Here is a 24,033-nt window from a genome sequence, read left to right as displayed (position 1 = left end):
TTACTGAATAGACTCATTCCAGCCATTGCAGAGGAAGTTCTCCCACAGAGCCAATTCCGCGCTAACCGAGGCATCACAGACATGATCTTCGTTCTTCGTCAGATCCAAGAGAAATGCAGAGAGCAGAATATGGCCCCGTACTCAGCCTTCATAGACCTCACGAAGGCGTTCGATAAGGTCAGCAGAGACGGTTTGTGGAAAATCCTGAGCAAGCGTGGATGCCCCCCCGCGCTTCCTCGCCCTCCTACAGCAGCTCCACATAGGCCAGAAGGGACAGGTGAAGCACAGCGGCGAATTCTTAGACTCATTCCCCATCGAGAACGGCGTAAAGCAAGGCTGTGTGCTAGCCCCTGCTCTCTTCGCGATCTTCTTCAGCATGATGCTTCGAGAAGCCAGGGAAGATCTGCACGAGGGCATGTACATATGGTTCCGCACCGATGGAAGTGTCTTCAACCTGCGTCGCCTCGTTGCCCGCAAGGAGAAATTCGCTGTTGTCAGCACAATAAGAGAGAGGACTTTTTTTTTCTTCAATTAAAGAGGGGGAATTCTTATTAAACGTTTAACATCGATTCCAATTATTATTTGCTTCAAGCACAGTCCAGTCCCGACTCTCAGCTCTTTCCAGGAGCGCAAGGATTGATGGGTAGGTTTCTTTATTCGCATCATTCCCCTCTCTGCCACAGTTTTGGAAATTTCCCAAGGAATGAGAAGTACCTTTTGTAACGTTCTCGTGACAGTTCTTGGCTTGTTAAAAATGGGCAGCGAAGGTGAGGAAAAACGTTACTAAACCTGTCTTTGTTTTCTGTGAAATAATCAGTATAATTCGTTTTCCGAATCGCTCACTTCTTGGCCAACTCCTTCAATGATATGCTTTGAGTTCGATAATGCAGCGTCATTCGATTCTGCGTCATACAAAGCTTACAAACTGAAAGGGAACCGTTATCTTTCCCCCCTGAACAGGAATTCAGAAATCAATTGTTGTTTTTCATGTTGACATCGCTCAGTCGTGTTTTTATCATTTAAGTTGAAATTAAGTGACAAACTTTGCCTCTTCCTCCGCGATAAGGTTTGACGTTTGCGTTGCGTGACACTTGTCACGTTGGTGAACTACAATCTTGGACAAATTAAATGGAACATTGAGACCACCCCTCCCCCCAAAATCAGTGATGGGAAATGGCGCATTTTGGCCTTCACACACCTTCATCCTTGATTTGGGGGAGAGGGGGCATTTCTGTTCCATTTTATTCTTGATTGTAGATACTTACGTACTTATGTAAGATACGTAAGATACGTAAGATACTTACGTAAGATTGTAGATACTTACCCCTCGCGCCTGAGATGGCCAAATGGTGCCTGGGACAAAAGTGGATACACAATTGAGTACCATTACGTCATCACCAGAGGCTGTAATTCGTTCATTGAACACAGAGAAGAATGGACCCACCACCGTCAGGGGAAACACTTTTTATGACAAATACAGAGCGAACAAGTTTAGGGCCAAACAGATGAAAGCCAGTTGTTATATGTGCCCTGAGTATATCATTTGCAGTGTTAAGTACTAATCTGCACTTCTTGGAGAATAGTTATCTATTAAGGACTGTCAAGGAAGACATTTTACATACATGTAGTATAGATCTTCAACTCTCCAATTTAACACTTAAGTCATGTATTGTGTCCCACATGACTGTGGTGGATCCATTCTAGCGGGAATCTACTAAGAATGACAACAGCTGGCATGTCCCAATATTTGCGCAGTTGTCAATGAGGCTAAGGCCTAGTTTATGTGTCGCGCTATCGTCTAATTTAATTCAGACAAATTTAATTCCAATTAAATTTGTCCTTCCGTCGACATAAATTATCCCGTGGTTTTACATGTCGAAATTAATGGTTCGAATTATGGTCAAATTTATTTGTCAGCCGGAATGCAAATTATATACCTGGTCAGAGGTATAATTAATAATGTACGAAAATCATGTATGCATTTCATTCGATGCGACGCTGGTGCGACGGATAAACTGATGACGCTTTAAAGATATTAAAGCGTCTAGGACAAATTTAATTTAACAGACGAATTTAACTCGTTTTAGACATTGCTTTATTGTCGAATTTATTTTAAAGTAGGACCTGCAATTAAATTTGTCTGAATTAAATTTGACGATAGCGCTACGTATAAACCAGGCCTTAGAGGCAAACACTGGTCCTAGGCAACCAACAGTGCTTCAAATATTTGAGTTTAGAGAAGGAAATGATTTACAAACGTTAAGGTCAACAGCAGAAGGTGTCAACCTTTTTGTGCAATGGAAGGTCAACATTCTCTCAAGAATGACAAATATCACACAAAGAGGAGCAGACGGATTAGATTTGTCGTATTTGATATTTCTTCTGGCCTTTGTGTCACTGGTAATATGAAGCTCTTGAGATAATAAAATGTCAAAATATTTCTGAACTGTTAATCTTTAGTTTAGAATGATAAATATATCTCACTACCACTTCGTCAATGGGGAACCCCACAGGAGTGAAAGGGTTAACAACAGCTAGATTCACTCAAAAACTATGTCCCCATTAACCCTTTCACTCCCAAGAGTGCCACTTATAGATCTTACTCTGTCTAACGCCAGACGATTTTACTCGTCAATGCGGAACCCCACGGGAGTGAAAGGGTTAATGATATCATTTATTGATACAGTATATGCCTTTTGCCCTAGAAATCAAGGACTGATTTCGACACACTATCTTTGTGTACACGTTTCTTGTGCTCTTTGCTGTTTTTCTTGGAAAGACATTTCATTTGAAGACTGTTTATTTTATTTGTAGCAATGAAAGAAGATCAAGAATTGTACAAAGTTGTATTTACTGATAAAGAACTGAAAGAGAGACTCTCTCCTCAGGAATACTATGTAACTCAGAAAAGAGGAACTGAAAGGTTTGTTGTAAACAGTACGACTACAAATTGCACTCACCCTACAGGCTTGTGCAATTTTGGTTGTCTTTGAAAAAAATTACTTGTGCTTATTTATTCCAAATTGCACTCAAAATCATGTGATTACCTATACTAATACTACTACTACAGTAACTACTACTAATGATAATGATAATGATAAACGTTTATTAGTGGCTTACACTCGTTGATGTTGCTATCTTGGGAGATGCTCGGGTCGCAGGTTGAAAAATTGGAGATATATCAGCTTCTCAAGGATGAAATCATTAAAATGTGGGGGGTAGAGAAAGTCGTTATTGTACTGGTGATAATTGGAGCATTAGGTGTGGTGAGCAAGAACTTTGAGAAGTATGTTAAAAAGCTTGAAATCGGTGCTTGTGTGGAAATAATGCAGAAGATAGCACTACTAGGAACTGCAAGGTTATTGAGGAAAATTTTGTCTTTGTGCAGTGCATGTAAGACTGGAGAGGAGAATTGGGGACCTTTGTCAACTTGTTGTTGACTGCTCCCTAACGTTTTGACTGGACTGTTTAACGTCTTTGAGTCTAAGAATTTGTTATAAAGTGAATAATAATAATAATAATGATGATAATGATGATGATGATGATAATAATAATAAGACCTGATGTGGTTGTTCTTGATAAGATAGAAAGATCATGTTATGTGATAGATACATGTATCGCGTGCCCTTTTGATACAAGAGTGCTGGAAAAAGAACAAGAGAAATGGAAAAATACCAAGAATTAAAAAGAGAGATTGGGAAAATCTGGAGCTCCCGAAAAGTAATTGTCGTACCAATTGTCATTGGTGCACTAGGGACGTTCAGCAAAAATTTGAAAACATCGTGAAGAAAATTGGACTAGATTGCACGTTATTACTACAAAAAGCCTCCTTGTTGGGAACGGCAAGAATCTTGAGAAGAACACTAGACACCTAGTTTACCAACAACATTAACAACATATCATGTGAATGAACGAAATAATAATAATAATAATAATAATAATAATAATAATAATAATAATAATAATAATAATAATAATAATAATAATGAAAACTTTATTTGTCTTCAAATACAGTTGTAAATGATTCTCTCTACAAATGGGCAATTAACAACTGGCTACTTGTATACTGTATTTACAAATGAATCAAAATAATGTTGTTGCTTTTAGGCAAATTATGTCAATGTCATGAATTCATCATTTCTAAGAATGTAGAGCATTCGTTGGAGAAAACACCAAGGGAGCTCATGAAAATAATAATAATAATAATAATAATAATAATAATAATAATTTTAATAATAATTTTAATAATTACAAAACAAGTTTATAAGTTGTACGATTTAGTGGTCCCTGTGGTAATATTATTGGTGCTCTAGGAGCAGAGCATTAGCTAGCCGATTGGCTAGCTTTGTTAGATGTCCATCCTAAAATAGGGGCCATCAACAAGTGGCCCTGTTGAGATTGGCACATATCTTGAGGGAGGTTCTGCCCATCCCATTCCAGTGGTTGTAAACGTACGTGGCAGAGTATTAGTACATGTACCGGAAAAAGTTGTGAGGCCAACCTCAAATGATAATAATATTGTAATAGTGATTATTATTCATGCAAAATATTTCCCCATTTCTGATTGGTTAAAACCACACCCATAATTCACCATAACCAGCTGCTGTTCACCAAATTTGGAAAGAAACTTCGTCATATTGAATCAATGACGTCAAAAGTGCAGCCTGGTGCAGATTATTGAACCTATGACGTCAACAGTGCAGCCCGCTGCAAATTATTGAACCGTTGACCAAAAAAAGCTGGGGACGAGATTGTGTTATTTTTGTTGAGCAGAAAAATGGCTGTGAGTAGGTTTAGAAGTTTGAGCGAAGAAAATATTTTGAATGAATAATAAAGCAATTATCAAATTCGGCTTTCGTAGAATATGAAGAATCCTGCAGATCTCGGAGGATGTTATCTACCTCGGCCTTCGGCCTTGGTGGATAACACCCTCCTCGACCTGCAGAATTCTTCATATCCTACTCAGCCTCATTCAATAATTGCTAATAATGACATTGTGTCAGAAGTGCATGACCTTGAGGCATGTAACTTGCAACTCTTTTTCTTGGAACAAAGCTGTGGGTTTCAGGACACCAATTTTATGCCCAAATATGGATAAGAATAAGATCAAAGCTGCACGCGCTGGAAAATGCATGGGCTATGTTACATCCAAATAAGGAAATTTACAAACTCAAAAAAAACCCCAGCTTAGTACCAGAGTTAAATGCTTCTGTCACGAGCTTCTGATTGGGTACAATTTTTATTATTACAAAATAATAATGTAAATCTCTCTCATTTGCACATCAGGGCATTCACTGGCAATCTTGTTTATAATAAAGAAGAGGGACTTTACAAATGTACTGTTTGCGGGAAGGTCCTTTTCAAGTCAGATACCAAATTTGAGTCTGGATCGGGGTGGCCATCTTTTTGGGACACAGTGGAAGAGGGCAGTGTTCGTAAGATTGTTGACACCTCCCACGGAATGAGAAGAATAGAAGTGACCTGTGCTGATGTAAGTGTTGCAAGCTGCTGCTAAGCTGTCATTAGGGCTGAAGCCCTGGGATCTAAATTTGTCTACAAGCAGGCAGGTGAGGTGTGATATTCAGTGCACATCAACACCTTGCTCTCAAAGGAGGTTCTGGTTTGTGACAACAAAGCTAAGGAATACCTGTAAATAGGTACTCTTAGTACATGTAGGACGAAGACCTTTATGATGCAAGTTATATTAGAGACCTTAGGCGAGGACAACGATGATGGCTACGAGAACGTTGTCTAAAAATATTATTTCCTGTTATTATAATAATTTTGCGATTACTCCAAGTCGCTTGGCTTGGAAAGTGTGACACCACATTCCAAGATTAAAATTGGTGAGAACGGTGTGGATATTTAGAGACCTCAAATTTGATCATTTCCCGTCATTGTCAAGACCAGAACATCAAGAAATGTCTCAAAATGTAAAACACACTTGCAGGGCTTGCAGAACTAAATTGCTTTTGCTAATGAAGCCTATTGTTTTGTAGCTTTCTCATAGCTGTCGTCGTCCTTGCTTGAGGTCCCAGTAGTTACTAGTGTGAACTTGGAAATGATCCTAAGCTTGTCCTCCTAATAGAAGTCTAACCTTTGAACTTCATATTCGCCCTTGTCACGCGGCAGCCATGTTGTCCCTGGAGATCAAAAAAGCTTTGTTTTACCACGCCAAGCCTCACCCCCATTGTTTCCACTGCGAGGTTTGGCGTGGTAAAACAAAGCGTTTTTGGTCTCCCGGGACAATATGGCCACCGTGTGACAAGGGAGAATTACTAGGGTGAATGCTGCATCACTAAGCCACAGGGAAATCGCCTGGTTTACTTTAAATTGACTGAAGTGCTCCTAATAAGGTCAAACTGATCATCTGTCATTTATTTATAATGGTTCACTATTGTTTCCTAGTGTGGAGCTCATTTAGGGCATGTGTTTGATGATGGACCAAGGCCAACAGGAGAGCGATACTGCATCAACTCTGCCTCACTCAAGTTTGATCCTTCAAAAGGCAGGTTTTTTTTACAATGGGTTCAAATTATTAAACTGAATGTTGTTAATTAGTTACAAACAGTTTACCTTTACTTTGCGCTGAATGTGAGAGTTTATCACTGTCTCCATCTTTGTGATCATTGAGTATCTGACATCACTGCTGTCATTGTGGTTAATTTTTGTCATTATAAGAGAACAAAGAGGCGAGGTGCGGTGAGGTAATCGGAATGATTGAGGCTGCATCATTGTCAGCACGACTGTCACATCATCTGCCATCATCATCACTGCATCGTCATCATCATCATCATCATCATCGTCGTCGTCATCATCATCATCATCGTCGTCGTCGTCGTCGTCATCATCATCATCATCATCATTATCATCACTGTCCTCGCCATCACTATCATCATCATCATTATCATCACTGTCGTCATCATCATCATTATCACTGTCGTCATCATCATTGCCATCATTATCATCACTGCGTCGTCATCATCATCAACATCATCGTCATCGTCTTCCTGTTAATTGAAAGTTCTGCAATTTGAGAACTTTCAAAACATCACAAGTGATCACGATAATTATTCATGAAATGCCTGATCAAGTCCATACAATTTCCTATTCTCTAGGTTTTCAAATTTTCTTGGGACATCTTCGTGTCTCAAGAGAAATAAAAAAGATTGATAATGCAATTTTTTTTTTTTTGGGGGGGGGGGGCTGGGGGGTAAACAAAATGTATGTTTACTATGGGATTTGAGAAAGTATAGAATACACATTGGCTTGCAACCAAAGGTTTCTCTCTTTCCTCCATTGTCATCACGTCCTTGACCTTTCTGTGCCACAATGCATACAAGGTCTTGTCACAGTAACTGGACTTCATCTTTGTCATTGTCACAAGCGATTTCTCCACCAGAATGTTCGCAGGACCTCGTTAGTTAAGTAATGTTTTTCAATTGCCTTTATTTTTCAGGTGCTGGTAAAGAAAACAAGAGTGAGTTGTAGTGAAAAATACATCCAAACAATAATAATTTATACTATTTCAATTTATGCAGCTTGTCAGACAGTGTAATGTCACTGAGGATTTACCTGCAAATCTCAGCTCAGAAAAACAGTGATCAATATTGTATTTATAGTGTTGAGAAACAAGTATTAATTTTTTAGGTTTCTTGAAAATACCCTTTGGATCGGCCAGGAGGTAATATTTCAGTGAACAGAACACATCTTCAAAATTAATTTTGGATAAATCCCTACCTTTCTTGCCAGAGATTGCATTAGTACACACACACAAGATCTTCCAGTTCATACCTGTACTTTTTTGTTCACACGTAGTGGGATTTGTGCACGTTTGTGAATGGTGATCATCTTGCAAAAGCTTTGATGTGCAGACAAGCCACCTAATGTTATGCTGTCTTTATTGTTTTATGGATTTACAAGGATAACATGCTAACTAGCTATGGTTTTTGAACACGTTTCTCAGGATCAGTATTTATAGTTGGGGAGAACAAAGCCTACCACAAAACTTGGAGCTCTGTGCTCTTCTCTTTTGAAACTGTGTGTTGCTTCTTTACTTCCATTTTGGTTTTTGAAGACCATTGTTGTTGGTCCAGCAAGGAAGTCAAACCCACAACCTCCCCCTCAGTCTTTGTCTTGGTCCAGCAAGGATATCAAACCCACAACCTCCCCCTCAGTCTTAGTGTTGGTCCAGCAAGGAAGTCAAACCCACAACCTCCCCCTCAGTCTTAGTGTTGGTCCAGCAAGTAAGTCAAACCCAAAACCTCCCCTCGGTCGTAGTGTTGGTCCAGCAAGGATATCAAACCCACAACCTTCCCCTCAGTCTTAGTGTTGGTCCAGCAAGGAAATCAAATCTACAACCTTCCCCCTCAGTCTTAGTGTTGGTCCAGCAAGGAAATCAAACCCACAACCTTCCCCCTCAGTCTTAGTGTTAGTCCAGCAAGGAAGTCAAACCCACAACCTCCCCCTCAGTCTTAGTGTTGGTGCAGCAAGGAAATCAAACCCACAACCTTCCCCCTCAGTCTTAGTGTTGGTCCAGCAAGGAAATCAAACCCACAACCTTCCCCCTCAGTCTTAGTGTTGGTCCAGCAAGGAAGTCAAACCCACAACCTCCCCCTCAGAATACTGATAACTATATCCAATCATTAGGCTTTAAGCGTGTTCAGTTAATGTCTGAAGAAAGGCACTAAGACTTCCCCCATTTTCCATTGATTGTCATTATTACATATTCCCAAAATAACCAGAGATGATGGCTACAGACTGCATGAGGGGTATTGGTCGACATGAGAGCATTATGTGGTCTGGGAGCTTGCTGTCTAGCCTTGAAGTAAAGTGTATGATTATCTTAAAGGCCCATCTTCAACCGACAGGCTTTTCAACTGTTTGTTTTTATTACGGAAATTTATATTGCTTATTATGGCAATCTGATTGAAATGGATGAATTTCAGCTATTGGCAAGATTTTCATAAATGAAAATTGTTTCATGGCACGCAGTGTCTGTCAGTTGAAGGTGAGAAAGGATTGCCAAACTAATCCAAAATATTACTAAGTAGTACAATGGCTGGCAAAAGATCATCTTAGTATGTTGCTGTGTACAGAGACACAAGATCATGTGTCATGAGAGATGAGATCTTTCCCACCATCATGTAGAACACAGAAGCCTGTCACAGAGCTGTGAACTCCATCTGGGCTGCGCGCAATGACTGACTGACTGACTGATAGAGACACAAGTGTTTTTAGGCTCGCGACATGGTTGGCTACCAAAATTTGTCAACAAACCCATTGCAAGATGCTGCCACAATGTTGTTGCTATGCATTTGAAACTACCATCCTCCAACCATGTTCCCAGGGTCTTTAAGGACGGTGCCTCCAAATTCAAAGCTATTTTTGCCCTGGTTTATGATTATGCGGGACATGTAGATCTTAACAAGTGTTATTGAAATCAAAAAAGAAAATTGAAGAAATCAAAAAAGAAAAACCATGCATTTTTCAAAGATAATTCATGAACAAAATTTGTAAAAAGCTTTAAAATACAAAGCCATGTATGGCGTTTTTTCTCAAGTTGAAGCTCAATTATCTCTGAAAAATGCATGGTTACCCCCAATTTTCTTTTTGGATACGAACAGTACTTACTAAGATCTACTTTCTCTGCATAATTTTAACCGCGCAAAAATATCCCTGTATTAGTATGCATCAGTGATAGGAAATCCGAGTATCTGGAGATGCGCAGAACGTATGCGCAATAACAATAGTAGGCACCGTCCTTAATCTCTCTAGATTTTTGGTATCCTGTAGGCAAAACAGCAACCACGTATCTACCAAAATAAACTGCTTCCAAGCACTTTACTAGTTTTGACTTAAGATTTACTGTAAATGCTAATAGCTTCTCGCCAAGATTGCTGAAAAACATGGTGACTGATCTACCCAAGCTTCTGCCAATGCTTTAAGCTTCATTTTGACTGTGACAAACAAGCAGCAACAATATTCAGAAAAGCAGGGACCCCTCCCAATATGGAAAATTTGTCACTACAGCTGTAAGACACATGACCAGCCTGAACCAGGGTCTTTCTTCCTTCGCTCCCTCTGGGGAGGCGAGATGAAAGACCCTGGGAATGAGATTGACAAGCCTCCTGTCAGGTTGCACGTTTGCCTTAACAAAACTTATTTTTAAATCAGTCTGTCCTTTCTTTTTTGTCATTTTATTGTCAATGGTTCCAACATTACCTAATGTTATTATACAATATCCAACACCCATGGATAATACAACTAACTTGAACTTGACAGATATCCAAAAACACCTTAAAGTGTTGTTAATTAATGCATAAAAGCTATTTTACGTATTTCGACCATAAAGTGGCCTACAGAACTTTTATGAAAAGTACATCAAACAACATGTACGCAACTTATATCATAAACAACAGAACTAATAAGCTGTTTAGTTGTTTACGGGAAGATTCTATGAGGCATTTGGTTAAACATGCAGAAAACTGAATTGTGGTTGCAATAGACCCTTCTCTAAAATGGCAGCAATGGATTTGAAGGAGTTAAAATTGAACTGAGTGAAAAGCTGATCCCAAAAATAGAAAGTGTTTCAGCATATTAGGTATTATCAGGTGAGAAAATTTGACAGATTTACAGGGACGTTTGTATGGGTACACACCATACCCCCAATCGTACAAACTTTTGTAATTTTTTTATTTTTCAACGAAACATTGCAGGATTACAAATTAAAGGTGCTCTTTCTATTTCCTGTATTAGTTTTACATTTTAATTAACTATTTGAATTTTCGGCAGCCATTTTGCAGAAGGGTCTATCTTGATTAGGGTTAACCCTGCGATAGACTAGCATCCCATCCAGGGGGGAGTTAAAAATACTCCTAGTTGCTTAGTGATAAGGAAACCTGGGATAAGCACCGGCCTGTTGGGTCATTGGCTTGTAAAGCGCTTACGTTAGCTACCTATTTTGATTGGCAATGAGCCATAAGATGAATGCTCATTGTTGATAAGCACCACAATTATGTTCCTTAACGCATTCACTCCTCAGATACCTCAGTTGATGAGTAATATCCTCTTTTAAGTCTCTCTCCCAGGGGTCAATGTATTGTACACTATGTATTTACAAGAATGAAGCTAACCTCAGCATTCATGTCATTTTTCAGTTTATGTGGATTAATTTTCGGGAAGACTCTTTGTGAAATTTATCATGTGTATTTTTTAGCGAGTAAACTAAGGAGAGTGGTTAGAGGACACTTTGCGATGCTTATCAAAATTGCTGTGCACATGTCATTACTACTCTTGTAATACTGCATATGTTTGAGTTTAATAGCACTAATTAACCCATTGACTCCTGGGAGTGACACTTGACAGATTTTACTCTGTCTAATGCCAGACGACTTTACTTGTCAACCGGGGGTATCCTCTGGCCCCTGAGGGGTCATTGGGTTAATCAGTCAAAAATGTCCCCTCCATTAAGGACAACCACTTTTTGAATGTAAACTGATTATAGGGAACATGGCTCAAGGTTGATTTGCCTCCTACATATACATCATTCACAGTGCTAGGATCATGTTCCCAAGGCAAGGAGAGCTCAAGAAACCACTGCCAGGTTCAATGTTAACAGCAGGGGTTTCAAATTATCAAGTTTGGTGTGGACCGACCCCACACAAATCAACTTGCATGTACCGTGCTTAGTGAAAATAACCAATCTTCATAAAACAGCCTTAGCCTCAGTCCAAGTCAATTGGGTAATTATGAGCCAGGAAAAAAAGTTGAGTGTCACAAATAACAAAAATGGAAACTGAGTGTAGGTGGACTTCTAAAACAAACGTGTTATAGAGGAAGGGGTCTAAAAAGCTTGTGTTGTGGAAAACTGGAGAATGCAAACTCTATGTTAATGCTGTATTTTAGCATGTGGTTGGTAAAATAGAACCTTATGTTTCACCATTCACTGTTTCAAGTTTTTAAAGGGTATTTGCTCAACGTTGGTCTGACTGGTAACAAAAAGTTCTAAGCCTTGGAGGTTATTACCTCCAGAGTCTGAGGTTTTAAGTTTGCTTGACAGCACTTGCCAGCAATGCCTACATTGCCAGTTATCTCAAGGATATAATGTGGCATACTGTTGGCAAAATGCTGGGATCATTTGCACAAAAAAGGTTACATTTTGTTTGTGCTTCAGACACTGGGGAAATACTCTTCTGCATGGTGGAATATTTAGCCTCTTGTTTGCATAACTGATTTAGACCAGGTAAAAGCACATGCAGCCCAAGCTCGGTGTAAGATTTATAGACTTTGTATGGGAAAATTTACTTGAGCTTATAAATGCAAAAAATAAGCTGTAAATGTAGAAATAAACTTCACTAATTACCTTTATGCATTGTTGTTCTCGTCTTTTCTGTGCAATCAGAGGGCAACTGTGTCCATTTTAGACGGGTTTGTGGCTTACGAATTTTTTCGATGTCGTTAGTTGTCATTTCCCCTCTTACATAAAGAGAAGAAAGGCTGGTGACTCACGGCAATCTTGTCCCACAAATTGCTCTGACTCGCATCACAAAGCAACGGACCAAATCGCCATAAAAACACCACAGCCTTAAGGCCAGAAAAATTTCCCATCACGGCAACTCCACTCCGGGACCACACAGCGATTTTTGACGGATAAATTCCAAATAATGTTGGCCTTTCTACAATCTTCCCATGCACTCAGCTAGATGTGTGGCTACGGCCGATTACATTCTGCACTCTCATTGGACAACTTAAGACACTTGGCCTGCCTTGTGATTGAACAGAAAAGACGAGGCCCATACAAAAAAAAAAAAACAATAAATCGTACACTGAGCTTGGGCTGCCTGTGGGTAAAAGGAGACTATAATCTCACTCTCTGTGACCATACAGAATGCCACTTTAGTGTAAGCATCATGCCACTTTATTTTGGGCATCTTTACATATCAAACACACAGCACAATAAAAGTAAATAATATTTAGCACCCTTAGCTTAAAGTGTATGCATAAATGCTGCGATATTTCACTGTTTCAAATGTGTAAAAACTTTAATTTGTACAGTTTGCTAAGCAATGATGAACCATAACACAAACAGCATTCTAAATTCTTTGCATCAATCTCAAATAATGGACTATTTGACAGTGTCAACACAAATAGCAATACAGATTCACAAAGAATCTATATTGGTAACACATAGCCACACCATTGCAACAATGTACATGTAAACCTTATTCTTGGCATAGCAAGGCATAGCAATATTATATACCAGCAATGTAATTATAATAATAATTATTTATTCTATACATTATTTTGTCTGTCCTTATTGCAAATTGTTAATAGCAGATGATTATTTTAACCTTTGTTTGATATGAACTACAGTATATATTATGTGCACTGTTTGCATAATTTGGCGCATGCATGATAGTTGGATTTGTCCTTATTCCAGTTCATCTACCTTAGTGGCACTAGGACTGTTGGTTATTTCAATCTCAACTTGCTCCAATGATGGCATCCCTATCATGCAAGTCAAAACTGCACTTGACTGTTCATTGTCAGATCAATCCAGATCATCATTGTTAAATAAGTTATCTGGGGGAACTATCCCAGGAGCAGTGACTGATGGTGCTCTATCATTAGGTAACGTTGAGTCACCAGTTATGCCAACCATAGTTGGAAGTTCTAAATTCGTTGTTGGTGTTGCCTGCAAAAGTAGGGAGTGTAAAGTGAACCCGTCATCATCATAAGCATCAACAACTGTAGCGGCAATCAGAAACAACAGCATTAACACCAACAACAGCGAAAATAATGAACATATATATATAACTCTATTTTACCTTAAATTTAAAAGGTGCTTAATATAAAGCCACTAGTTTGGAGGGAAAAAAGGGATATATAAACAAAAGTTACATCATTACTGGTATATCATTGAAAATTGTACTTGGTAATTTGTATCCTAAAGTCTACAAAAACTGTCCATTGGATTGAAATCTACTTAGACATGAACAACAGGGCTAACCTCATCGGCCTGGGCTAGATGATACCGCAAGATGTAAACACATGTACAAAGTATAACATTCTTATTTGTATGTAAATCACTTACATTTTTCCTTGGTCTTCCTCTGCCTCGTTTTGGAAGTGATGTGTCAGGGGGAGGCTACAAACAAAAGAGTGGACGAGTGACATTTTAATTATAAACAAGACAAGGCGAGAGGCCGACAAAAGTCAAACTCAACCCGAAGGCTCCTTTTTCATTAGCTTCTACTGTAACTTATGTCATCTGCCGCAACTCACGGCAGGGGTGGTCGCCACTCCTATCCCGTTGCACGCACAACTTTTTTAATGATGCCAGGTGTCCTGGATCGCTTTAAGGTATTATCAATAGCCTCAGGGTAGATTGCTTTCAGTCTCCCTTAAGGTTTGACAAGGCGAAAGCTGAGTGAGTGTAAGTCTTACTATAGACACAAGATGAGGCAACATCCACAGATTGAAATTTGATTTGTGCTTGTTGGGATGGCTCTTGTTGAAATTAATATTTTGCAATGGGCAAGTTCTACTGATTTGCCAGTAGATTAGCAAAATACAGTGTGTGGATTGTGTAGCACCAGTATAAAATACCTACCGATCCCATTGTATTAGTCACATGGGAACTTTAAAAGGTGGGAGTGGTCACCCAAAATGCAAAATTTCTATAGCACTTTTACTCCCAAGATCTGACATTACTTTTAATGCCAGTTTTGAGGATTTGATATATATACACAAAAAAGCCCAGGCAATAAATTTCTTTATTCATGTCACCAGTTGACCTTGTGAGGAGAAAATTTATTTCAGTCTCTTTTGGTGGGAGGCGCGGTGGCCTCCTGGTCAGTGTGCTTGACTCCGGATCAAGTGGTCTGGGTTTGGGTCTTGGCCGTGGACATTGTGTTGTGTTCTTGGGCAAGACACTTTACTCTGCCTCTCTCCACCCAAGTGTATAAATGGGTACTGGCGAAAATGCTGGAGGTTACCCTGCGATGGACTAGCATCCCATCCAGGGGCGAGCAGAAATACTGGTACTCCTAGTCGCTTCATGCTACAGAAACCGGAGATAAGTGCCGGCCTGGTGGGCCTTCTAGGCTCGTTGTGGACTTAACCTTTTTTACCTCTTGAGAGGAAAAGTGTTGAATGAATGTTATACTGTGAAAGTGAGGCATTAGGTGGGTGTGGCAAGACATTCCAGATCTCTTACCCATTTTCTTGGTCTTCCTCGTGGTCGTTTTGGTCCAGTGGGAATTGGTTTGGGCTGTAAATTACCAGTGAAACATGACATTTTTAGTTAGATGTGTGACGGTTCTTTAAAAAATATTGCACTCATTTTTTCCACATTAACATAAATTGCTAAGGGAGCATTCACAAAAACTTGTTTGGGGGGGAGTGGACTGATGAGAATTACCTACTATCTAAAAAATGTGGAGGACCCCTACTTGCTGAATTAAATAATTTCAGGAACCCCACTTTTAGTATCCCTAAACTTTGAGACACCCCCAACCTACCTCATAACCACAAACCAATACATGATGCAGAAGTCAGAAGAAATGAATGAAACAAATTAAGGCAAAAACAGAAAAACACCTCCAAAAAGCATAACGATCTGCTAACAAATGCAGAAAAAAATTTAAGGCCCACAAATCCTTTAGAAAGCTACCTATCTCACTGATACATGGCACAACCTAACAGGCGATCGATCAAGAACAAAAAGATCCGGGGCCCGTGTGCTTCTACCACCGACAAGCCTATTGGTTGAGACTAGAATTAAATTGATGCAAAAGCGTGAGGTGAAAAGGTCACATTCACATTACTGCAGAGACAGGGTTTTCGATCGTTTTGTAAAGTAGTGAACATATTTTCCTGAAAGCACCAGACATGGCATTTTTGGCGCTGCAAGGCATTTGCGAGCGCCAAAGGCAAAAAAAAAAAAACCCAGGGACGTCTGGGGGCATGCTCCCCAGGAAACTTTCAAAACAGAACATCCAGAAATGCTATTTCCAGTGTTTCTGGAACCCAAGAATCTGTTTCCCAGGCAAGGCTGGAGTTCACTCAAATTCTGTTTAAAAATTTAGTAAAAAAAATTATAATAAAAAACAAAACTAACCCCTCAAATATTGGCATATCAAAGTAAAGGACATGGAATGGGAAACCACTGGATGAAATGTCTGGCCTTAGGCCTCAAACAAAAACCCTGGTCTGCTGCAGAGAAAATCTAGAAACTAGAAATATATCAAGATGATCTATTTTCTTGGAATCTCATAGAACAAATACCATTGCTGAATGAAATCTTACTGGAAGCGCCCAAGAGGGGCGTCCATACAAATATGCACTAGAGAGAGCAAAATTATGGCAAAGGAAAAGGAAACCAGACCATGTACGAGGGGGTCATGTAGGCCTGTGAACCCCATTTTACACTCTTGAATATTATACTGTGTTAAATTGTGTTTTCATTATTTAAGGTACCCCCCTTGAGAGTGTTTTTATTTTTCAAACACCCCCCTTTTTAGCTTCATTTTTTTGGGGGGGACCCCCCAATTTCTCATTAGTTCCACCCCCCAAAGGTTTTAAAACCATTTCCAAACAGCCTAAAAAGCCTAAATGTAACCATTACTTTTTCTTTAGACCTTGCTAATGATGTAGTTGCAGGTAAACATGCTATCAAAAATAGGCCATTTCCGAGTTCATGTCTGCCTCTTCTTCAAAGCGAGTCTAAGCGCGAAGTTTTTGTGATGTTAATTAGTACTACTTTACATAAGAATGAAAACAAATTTTCGCAACAAAAACTTCGCACTTTGACTCGCTTTGAAGAGGAGGCACATGAACTTGGAAATGGCCTATTGTTGCATTATTTTAAAGATTTTGTTGATAAAACTTTGAAAATTCTATTATTTTATTATATCTTTCAGATAGTTTGCATGCTAGGATTAGCTAATGTAGCAGCTCGCATTCTACAGTACGGCTTGCCATCCAGCCTGTCAAATTTGAAATTGATGGCAAAATTTCCAACAAAATCTTCATATTAATTTTGTGAAATAAACTTGTGAAACTGTTGGAATCTTGCAACCAAATATTTCAAAAACCCAATAAGAGTCATTTGTTTTTCTGATTTTTTACACATGCTAATCATTTGTGGCAATTGAATGTTCTGCTTGATAATTTCAACTAGTTTCATTTTCTGCATGCCTGATTACCTCGCCACACATCTTGTTTTCTTGGTCCTTATTGTAAGTTACAGTTACAGGTCCTTGTTTTTTCTCACTGATCTATTGCCCACATGCTTTAATTGTGCTTGTGCCATAAATCAACTGGACAATCAATGGGAAAAAGTCATTCTGTAACTTACAGTATGGAACCTGTGGGACTTAAATTAAGACTGTCCCTACATGCCATACATTGGCACCATAAGAACACTGTGCCTTACTTGTAATCATTTCAACAGTAATATTGTCGGTCCCCAAGTCAACAGTTTCATTTATGATTGAAATAAAGATAGATGTTCATTTTTGTTAGCAAGGGTTTTTCTTTTATCTGTTCTGAGGCAACAAATGCATTTTGCCGTAAGCCAGGTCTTAATTTATCTGGCAGAATGTGCAAAGCATCAAAATAATGATACAATTGGTTGTCTCCAACTGACACATCTGTCCTGGCATTATTAAGAGCTTTATTGAGCATTTTATTTCACTGTTGTGTGATTGAAAATATTGTAGGGGTATTGCACATGTTAATTTGTCATGACTGTCAGCACACGATGTTCATGCAATCAATCATGAGAAAGCTGATGTGATGGCAATAACGAATAAACCAATTTATCATTGGTTTTAAAATGATGAAATTTGGATGCAATTAAGGAAAGCATAGATTAAGCAGAAGATCATGGATTTAATATCCTTTGATTAGAAAGGCAAAACTACCATGTGTGGCCTAAAAGGAAATTATGTGAAATAACTGCCTATAGCATTGCCATTGAAGATTTCCGTGGCAACAGAGACATGTTCCCTTGAAGGGCAACCTGTTTCAAAGGACGATAATAACTACCAAATGATTGTTTTGTGTTGCATTGTCACATTGGGTCAAAAAGTCAATTCTCTTTATTTTGCTTGCAATATCCATGCAAGGGGAATCTTAAGTTTCATCAATGTTATGATTAACTGATTGATTTCTGCATAGTAAAACCATTCAACTAGACTAAAAATGTGCTGATGAACTTTGGCATTGGTTGTTAATTTTTTAAAGTTATAATAAATTTCTATGAAAACTGTCTTTCCATTTTTTCATTTGTAAAATAAATATTCTTTGTTAATAATATGTTTAGCCAGAAATAAATACTGGAACTATCTTCTGACTTGAAGTGTGGAAACCTTAATTAAGGGAAGAGACTGAAGAGAACAAACCTTTGGCAGACATTTGTCTCCATTCACGTTATCTTTAGAAACTCTCCTTTCTTTCAGCCCATGGCAAGTCTTTGTGAGGCTGATTTTAGATTAACGGTTTATTGTGTTGTGAAAGACAACTTCTGCTGAGTTCATGCAACATAAAAGGATACTAATGTAGTTTTTTTTAAGAACATGTGTTAGGGTCATTTAAAATCGCTCAAACAATGTGAAACAGACCTTTGTTTGAGTCCAAAATATAACAATAGTGAGAACCACAACTGAAACATGGCAAAGATTTGCCTTGAGAAAATACTTGTACTGAATTCAGTGTGTCTTTGCTACATTTTTACATAGGTCCATCAAGGCTTTTAACAATACTTCCAAGATGTTTCTTTCATAAAACACGAGTTTATATATTGATTTTGGGGTAATTTGGAGACTGCCAAAGGCAAGCATTTGCTAAGTTCCAGACTGTTAAAATACGTTTTTGAGGATAGTTGTACATGAAGCAACACTGACAAATTTAACTGTTTTAATTTTCAATTTATGCAAATTCATTGACAGGAGTAGAGTTTCTAATAAGGAATGATTATTTTAGCACTAATCGAGCCCACCGGCGCAAAACACGTTTGCTTAAATATGAAACTACAACGAAACAATTCTGTGAACAGGTGAAAAAGTGAAAGGACGTAATGATAAACTTCAGGAAGTCGAAAAACTCTGCAGCTGCAACCCTTCATGGACTGACTGTAGGCTATTAAATAATATCCGCGAATTGTTTTTAAAAACAAATTCTCATCAATTAGCATAAAAAGTGGGCGAACTGGCTTGTTTAGGAGATATCATCTCTAGTTTGAACGGGCGGTATCCCACAGCCCCCAATGAACCGCGAAAATTGAGGCGAAGGTGGAATAAATATTAATCGATCTTTGATTCTTTATCGCTTAATAATTGCCATATCCTGAAAAGTTACTTTGTGGTGAGCTTGCGAAAACTCTATTGAAGCATTTCTTTGCGCCGTTTTGTTTTCGTAACGTAAAAATTGGCATAACAAAAAGCAGCAAGTCGTGACATTCTCCTTTGTGGTTTCCGGTTCTTTTGAGATTTCCACTCGTAAAAACACCTATTACATAATATCTTTGGCACCTTTACGCTAGAAAAATGAACCATATCAGCATAAGCAAGTTCTCAATAGATTAATGGCGAAAGTGACAGCGAATGTTTCATTCAAGGCCTAAGGTCGGGGTAAAACATACGCTTACTATGATCGACTATCGAGTTTAACTGTCGAAGCTTTAAAATAATTGTGTGATGATCGTTCCTTCTTTAAACTATTCGCAACAAATGAACTTATTTTCCCCGTGGAATTGCGGAGCTTCAATTCTTCGACGCTTTTCCAACCTCTGTACGACCAACCACATCGAAACCACGTGCTCGCGAATGCGTGTTAATCGAGGTGCTGTTCGTGTGTGAAGGTTGTATGCTTAAATGTTTTTAAAAATATTTGATCGAGTGGGCCGGACGAAACTGCTTATGTTCGGCAAACATTTTATTCAGTAGCCATTGTGTGACGGTAAAGAATGGTTGCCTCTTTCTTTCGAGCAGTGTTTGAACTGCTGGAGTTTGGAATTACCACTAGGCGAAAGACTTGATTAGAATTAAAACGGGCGTCTTGACAGCTTTCCACTATCAAAAGACAGGAAGATAAAGCCTACTGTTTCCGCGTAGGCTTTGCAATTTTGCCTACTGGCGGCATAAAACAACGTGTCTATTTCGCCTGAGAAGTTCAATTTCCTAGAGATTTTCCTCGATAATTTTGGGCAATGATCCAAAATTCGATTCTCCAATATCGGCCTTGTGTACTTTCTGAAATAGCTGTGTTTTGAGATTAAATCCATTATGCACACATTGGCCATATGGGGAATTAAACGCCTTCACAAAAACAGCGCACGTGGACTTTTATTACGATGTCATTCACTAAGATGGCGCTTACGCATAGATTTTTTTTCCCGCGAAAACAACAGCCTCACCACGTGGTGTTCGAAGTCGAAACATACGCATGCGTGGTTGTAAACCTCACGTGATGTGCAAGAAGTATTCTGAGAATTTCACGCTTGAGAAAGTACAAGTTCGCGAAAAGTTTCTGCAAACGAGTTTCAAAAACCGGAAGCGGATTGTAAGAAGAGTACACAGCGAACAACAATCGCGTTAGGAGTAAATTCGTGGCACCTTTAGTGTTTTGAAAGCTGCTGCTTTGCGTGAAACATGGAGGCGCCGTAATTTGTCTTGCGTAGCGCGCACAACTAGCTTATTATGCGGTCAAGTTGTAAACATCGATTGTACAAAGAGGTAGCCACTTGGTCTTTCTGCATTGTTAATTACAGGGCAAAAGAGTGCTAGAATGAAATTGTAATGACTTTTAAAGCTGCAGACAGAGCAGAAGGAAAAACTCGTGGGGATCAACCACGGTAGAAGCAGCTCTGGTTGGAGACAACGTTGCCTAGAACTTCCACGCGCGCTAATAGGATAATAAGTACAAAAGAATACATGTATTTCTCAGGTCAGCCAAAAATATCTTTTCACCTAACGCATGCATAACTGAGATTCTGTGGCAATACAATACTGGCAAGCACACGAAACCACGAGACTAACATCCCGCACTTGAGCGCGTGCTTAGTGAAGTATAACATCCAACCCACCTTGGGGTTTTTATTCTTAGAGCCTTTTGGTCTTCCTCGTGGTCGTTTGATCACTGGAGCACCATCGTCCTGTGCCTTCTGCGGCGAGAAAAGTTAACAAAACAATGATTATGAAAACGATATTAACTCGAGCTAAATTTAGGCCAGAGCAAGTGACCTCATCATATTCAACGCTGCGCTCAGCTCTCTGAGAGTCGCCAGCAATTTGCATGATTGAAATAAACCTGAAGCAAACACGTCTATTTCTAACCTCTGGAAAGTTTTTTCTAGGGCGCCCTCTCTTCGCCTTTCCGGGCACTTCCGCTGGCAAAGGTTTGTCGTTCTGAGCGTGTTCCTCTCTAGTTTCCTGTGAAGTTTCCGTTGCTGTCTTTTCCTGGCATTCTTCGGTTGCGGCCAGTTGCGGCTCGGTCATCGTACGCGCGGTTGAAAATTATTTCGGTGCAGCAACGCGCGAGAGCCTGTTTGCGACGTTTGAACCGTGCGTTTTGAATTTTTACGACCCCGCCTTGGGATTTTGTAATCTCTCAGGAATTTTTCCCGAGTTTGTCGATCAAGCGAGAAGCGTGGGTGGAAGTGTGTTTCCTGTTCCTCGAATCGACGACTCGAGTTGATCCGCATTGATTCGCTCCTTACAAGTCTACGCTGTTGTTTTCAACTACGCAAATCATTCGCAAATTTACTATCGTGTCGGCTGTAGGCTAATTGACGAATACAACTTAGTAGCGACAATGCAATTGGCTAACGAGTGATCTATTGTCAGGCAGTCCCGCGAAGAGTCTGAGAGACCTCCCTTGTTTCTTTGAACTTGCCGGCTTGATTGACAGACGTTTGAACCTGCCGGAAATGAAATTAAATAAAGAAATTCTTAGTGTTGCCATAGGTATTGGTTTAACGCATTCTGTTCTCGCGCCGACCTTGTTTTGCCCTGGAAATGTTAAGCGTAAGTTGTCCCTTTAACTTGGGAATGGCAATTTCGACAATAGTCTTTAAGGATTATCGAGGATTATGTTTTGTTGTTTCTTGGCCAATGCAACTCAATGCCGTTTTCAGACGAATATCGGAAAGGACAGCATTTCAGGAACTTCCTTTTGATTTCATTATCTCCAAACCTCAACTTTAAAAGGAAGCTTCTCGTTATTTCATGTAACAGGTCAGCATTGCTGAACAGCTATCACAACAAAGCACTTAGATCTTGCCAAAGGAATTTTAAACTTGATCCCATTTAACAAGTAATAGCTCTGGACAACAAAAAACAAACGTTTAAACGATTTTTCAACAGATAACAGTTGATAGAAACCGTTTTACCTCGTAAAAAATACTCTATTAGCTAATTATTATACAGAAATGACACTGTGCTTGGATTAAGCAAACAGGCATTAAACATCTTACTTAAATCGTGTTTTTGGACAAATGCCCTAATTTTTATAGTGCTCCAAACTGTTAACTTATCAGGCCCTTTTCATAAAGAGGTATACAGCTTTTGTGTGTTTGCTTTGATCTTTCTTTTCCAAGGGAGCAGTTGCCCAATATAGCATCTCATAAAAAAAGTTAGTTTCAGTTCGGTGAGCTGCGGTGAACTTCATCTTGTGTTTCCTTGAACAAACTTCAATTTTCTCGCGTTCTTAAGCGACGTCAACCCGCAAAGCTATCCGTCCCGCAAAATAACAGAAGAAAAGTAAACATACTTTGATCCAAAATAATGCAGTTGACAAATTAAACCAGCAGGGTTTCGGAAGCAAATCGAAGAAAGCTTTTCCGGAATAAACACATCGAGTCCTTGAATGTAGTCATTTTGCTGGCATGTTAAACAAATTTAACCCTTAAAGTCAACGTTTATGACGTTCTTTTGCGCAGTTGTGAGCGGTTTCGTAAGGATGGTATTTATCCGTGACGTGTTTTTTCCATCCTTGCAAAAATGCCGATCGTTCCACCAATAGCCGGCAATATACGTATGTTCACCGAAAGAGTGCTTATTCTAAGTCGAGGACAATGTTGGCTAAAAGCCAAAAACACGCATTGTTGCTTTAATACTGAAGAACAAGTCCAGAGATTGTTACTGCTTTGCTACAAGATTCATGCAAAACGCGAGCAAATTCGAAAAAAAGAGACATCTTTATGCAACTAAGGAACGTATTGCAACGTTGCCGATAGCATTCCCGGTTTATCGACTCGTGTAAGTTTGGCATCTCCTTCTTAAGTAAGGTTTAATTTTAAATCTTATCTCCAAAAAGCGATTTACTTCAAACGAATCGCTAAATCTCGCGAGACCTTTAATAGACGGAGCAAATGAAAATGCTTGGGTTGCTAATCGGAAGCATTTTCAAGTGCATTGTATCACTTTAGCCTTCTTGCGAAATTTTGTCCAAATTCTTCACGAGTTTGGCCCTCGCCCTGCTGAAAATGTCAGTATATTGCGAAAGAACTTTGACGAGAAGTTTCGTTAACCTTTCAGTTTTGCTTTTTTGACGGGGCCATGAAGAGGTGCAGTTTGTTTGCATTCCGACAGCCTGCATGCACAGAGATGGCACCGTTCGACTCGCATTGGACTGCACTTGTGAGTTTCAAATTCAGTGATGTTTTCAGTATTTTGTGTGAATCGGTCTCAAAGTTGCGGCTCCTGAACTCCAAGACAAATAGACAAATTTAATCGGCAGAAATTGGCATGGTTTTGGCTTTTGTATTCGCTAGTCTTGCAGGCAACTTGTTTGGGATCATCACTCTCAATTCTTTTCACGGTTATCATCCCCGGGGCCGTCGATTTTCTGTTTTAGTAAGTAAGCCATGGTTTATTAGGAATATGCGTAACGAATGTAAGCACTTACAATAAATGCAGTATAAGTAGTACATCGATTTTACGAAGAACGGAAGGACCAGGAAACTTACTAATAGTCCGTTGTGCAAGGAGTTTCAAGCTGTTTTCCATATTGTAAGAATTCAAGCGA

At 39.3% G+C, this 24,033-nt stretch overlaps 2 protein-coding genes across 2 annotated transcripts; one reads left to right on the top strand and one right to left on the bottom strand.

The window, feature by feature from the left end:
• The first annotated feature begins 678 nt into the window (after positions 1-678).
• On the top strand, positions 679-18,355 carry LOC138009527 (peptide methionine sulfoxide reductase MsrB-like). The gene is made up of 6 exons (XM_068856592.1): positions 679-767; positions 2,815-2,923; positions 5,287-5,491; positions 6,409-6,508; positions 7,460-7,480; positions 16,926-18,355. Exons 1-6 carry the CDS (start codon positions 704-706, stop codon positions 16,949-16,951), a joined length of 525 nt encoding a protein of 174 aa, XP_068712693.1. The 5' UTR covers positions 679-703; the 3' UTR covers positions 16,952-18,355.
• LOC138009528 (uncharacterized) lies at positions 12,897-23,238 on the bottom strand. The gene is made up of 6 exons (XM_068856593.1): positions 22,777-23,238; positions 21,342-21,925; positions 21,092-21,169; positions 15,221-15,274; positions 14,096-14,149; positions 12,897-13,696 (listed from the first exon to the last, which is right to left on the bottom strand). The coding sequence occupies exons 2-6, from the start codon at positions 21,501-21,503 to the stop codon at positions 13,553-13,555; spliced, it is 492 nt and encodes a 163-aa protein (XP_068712694.1). The 5' UTR covers positions 21,504-21,925; positions 22,777-23,238; the 3' UTR covers positions 12,897-13,552.
• Positions 23,239-24,033: the final 795 nt, after the last annotated feature.

This window comes from Montipora foliosa, chromosome 7, assembly GCF_036669935.1.
Source record: "Montipora foliosa isolate CH-2021 chromosome 7, ASM3666993v2, whole genome shotgun sequence".
NCBI classification, from domain to species: Eukaryota; Metazoa; Cnidaria; class Anthozoa; order Scleractinia; family Acroporidae; genus Montipora; species Montipora foliosa.
The sequence above is the reverse complement of the archived record's forward strand: the minus strand, read 5'-3'. Positions and strand labels throughout refer to the sequence as shown.